Source organism: Cucurbita maxima, unplaced genomic scaffold (assembly GCF_002738345.1).
Source record: "Cucurbita maxima cultivar Rimu unplaced genomic scaffold, Cmax_1.0 Cma_Scf00015, whole genome shotgun sequence".
Classification (NCBI taxonomy): domain Eukaryota; kingdom Viridiplantae; phylum Streptophyta; class Magnoliopsida; order Cucurbitales; family Cucurbitaceae; genus Cucurbita; species Cucurbita maxima.
Window position 1 is genome coordinate 4,822,981 of NW_019272031.1, and position 2,815 is coordinate 4,825,795.

The following is a 2,815-nucleotide window of genomic DNA, read 5'->3' on the forward strand; positions in this document are numbered from 1 at the left end:
TTTTTTTTTTTTTTTTTTTTTTTTTTTTTTTTTTTTTTTTTTTTTTTTTTTTTTTTTTTTTTTTTTTTTTTTTTTTTTTTTTTTGTGTGTAGATCATGTAAGGGTTTTTCTATTATTTCATTTTTAAATTTTTTTTAACTTTAAAGAACACTTACTGATTCATTTTAGCTTGTCCTATGTATGAAGTTGTAGACTATTTCATATGCATTTAATTTATTAGCCTCGGGTGTTGTTTCCAATATATGAATATTTATTAATTTTTTGATCTCGTAATTCTTGCATGGACATGCTTGAATTTCTAGATTCTTGTTTTTATGTCTGATAGACTGTTTACTGATGCGTGTAACTATGCTGCTTTCAAATATCTTATGTGATAAGTGAATCACAAACAGCATTTTTGAGGTTTTTGTGATAATTGTAGAGTGGACAGAGGACCATCCTCAATCGGCCCAAGATATCCACGTTGAAGAACAAGGTGATGGCTAATGGTCTTTCTATTTTAACTTCAATGCCGTGTTTCATGGTTTAAGACTATTTACTTAATTGCTAGTGAACCATGTTCGTTTAAGCACTTCAATTTATAGTTCCCGTATTGAGTGACTGAGCGTTAGGTTCCTTTTACAGTGGAGGAGAGCATATCTGCAAAGGAGAAGGAAGTTTCTTCGACTGTAAATGAGGATGAAGGGGATTTGGAAACGGATCGCAAAAGACACTTGAACGTTGTGTTCATTGGTCATGTTGGTAAGTATAAACTATTTGGCTGGCTTTAATGTATTAGCATATGTTACATTGTGAATGTCTAGAAAATTGGGTTTATCTTTATTCATTTGGTCGCTGGTCAGAGTTTAGCTTGATTAGGCCCATTTACTTTTGAAGTTCTTTGTGTTCTAGATGCTTATGAAATTTAGCTTGCTTATCACTTTGTTTGTGTTCTGTTTATACTTAGAAGACCTCCTTTCAATACTTTGTCTTTGTCATTATATTATATGGTTAATTTTCCTCTGGTTCACATAAAATAGTTATTTAAATAAAATTTGGCAGATGCTGGTAAGTCTACAATTGGTGGTCAGATACTTTTCCTTAGCAATCAGGTTGACGAGCGTACGATCCAAAAGTATGAAAAAGAAGCAAAGGATAAAAGCAGAGAAAGCTGGTAAGATTTGCATCCTGATTTTGACCGACTGTATTGATGCAGACAAATATCGTTTTTCTAATTAATTCTTCAATTTAATTATAAGTTGGCTGGTTGCTGAATCATGCATGTTCAGGCGTCGATTTTTTAGGGAAACAGTTTTCCTTGGAATTTTTAGAAGGCTAATGGACCTACACTTATTTCTAGTTATCTAAAATATTATTTGCTAGGTATATGGCATATATCATGGACACAAATGAAGAGGAGAGAGTCAAGGTATGATTTTCATTTCATTGAACTTTTTCTTTGTTGGGTCATAATGATGAATAAATTTGTACTACTGGGTTCTAAAGTATGTAATGGATTCCACATGTTCTTCCTTAATTATATCTCTCATGACCGAATATCAATATTTTATTTTCTTTTATAAGTTTTATGATGAATACTGATGGCCAGAATTTTTCATGTTAGTATATCACAAATTAATTTTATTTTGTTGATTGTAGGGGAAAACTGTTGAAGTGGGAAGAGCACATTTTGAAACTGAGACCACAAGGTTTACAATTTTGGATGCTCCAGTGAGTAGTTGTATTGATATAGTTTCAATAATGCTTGTATAAGTCACTAGAACCATAATTTTGTGCACTAGAATGCTTAATGCGTTGATCGGGTAGATGTATGAAGTGAATGCTAAATGGATGATTTTGTCTATTTTTTCACTCATTTGCCCTCAGCCTCACAATATTCTTGGTTTTTATGTGTCAGTTTGATGCTAGGGATTAGCCTCAGATGACAGTTGGTTTTATAGTAAAAATAATTTAATTGAAGAAGGTTTTCAGCAACTCTCAGAAATGGTCAAATTAGCTGTCTCATCATGTTCAACTTTTGATTAGTGTTCAGATTGGGTGTGAACAACTCAATACATTTTGTTTTCCTCTATTATTAATGTTCCTCTTCTGATCCATGAAAAGACCAATGCCTTCCTGGACACATTTTTTTTCTTGTTGCCACAAAATATAGGATGTAAAAGATCTCATAGTTATGTTGCGCCATTCTCTAGATTCATTGTTTCTCTGACATTTCTTAGAAGGATTAGTGATGAATTCTTACCTTTTCCAACCCTAGAAGATGACTGTTTTGTGAATTGCATTGTCTTGGGCAGTTTTGAGACTCATGAAAACTAGTAATTACTGCTCAAAGGCATGCCATACATGCTCTCATTCCCATTCTATCATCTCTTTGCCTTTAATATTCTTCCACATGCTTAATTACATAATCTGTGTAATTTACGGTGGTGGGAGCTTTTTCATGCTCTTCTCCTGTCCTGATTCAGGGTCACAAAAGTTATGTCCCAAATATGATCAGTGGGGCATCTCAAGCTGATATAGGGGTTCTGGTGAGTTATTACACCTCCCATTTTCTGCGCCTAGGCATTTGGGTCACTTTGCTTTCTCTGGGTGTTTATCTCTCTGCGTGTCTCATTTACTTTGCGTTTCTATGTTTGAAGGTAATTTCTGCTAGGAAAGGAGAGTTTGAAACTGGATACGAGAGAGGTGGACAAACTCGTGAGCATGTTTTGCTGGCAAAAACATTGGGTGTTGCGAAGCTTCTCGTTGTAGTGAATAAGATGGATGAACCCACAGTCAAATGGTCCAAAGAAAGGTGTTTTTAACCTCCCTCCAC

General features: G+C 34.1%; 1 protein-coding gene across 4 annotated transcripts in view; it reads left to right on the forward strand.

The window, feature by feature from the left end:
* LOC111490046 (eukaryotic peptide chain release factor GTP-binding subunit-like) overlaps positions 1-2,815 on the forward strand; it is a 9,436-nt gene that overhangs the window by 1,335 nt on the left and 5,286 nt on the right. For all 4 annotated transcript variants that reach the window (XM_023138491.1, XM_023138489.1, XM_023138490.1 and 1 more), the window contains 7 exons: positions 422-475; positions 625-741; positions 1,042-1,153; positions 1,363-1,408; positions 1,639-1,710; positions 2,466-2,528; positions 2,640-2,794. In XM_023138491.1, the coding sequence (XP_022994259.1) occupies positions 422-475; positions 625-741; positions 1,042-1,153; positions 1,363-1,408; positions 1,639-1,710; positions 2,466-2,528; positions 2,640-2,794 (619 nt within the window). The remainder of the gene's footprint in view (positions 1-421; positions 476-624; positions 742-1,041; positions 1,154-1,362; positions 1,409-1,638; positions 1,711-2,465; positions 2,529-2,639; positions 2,795-2,815) is intronic.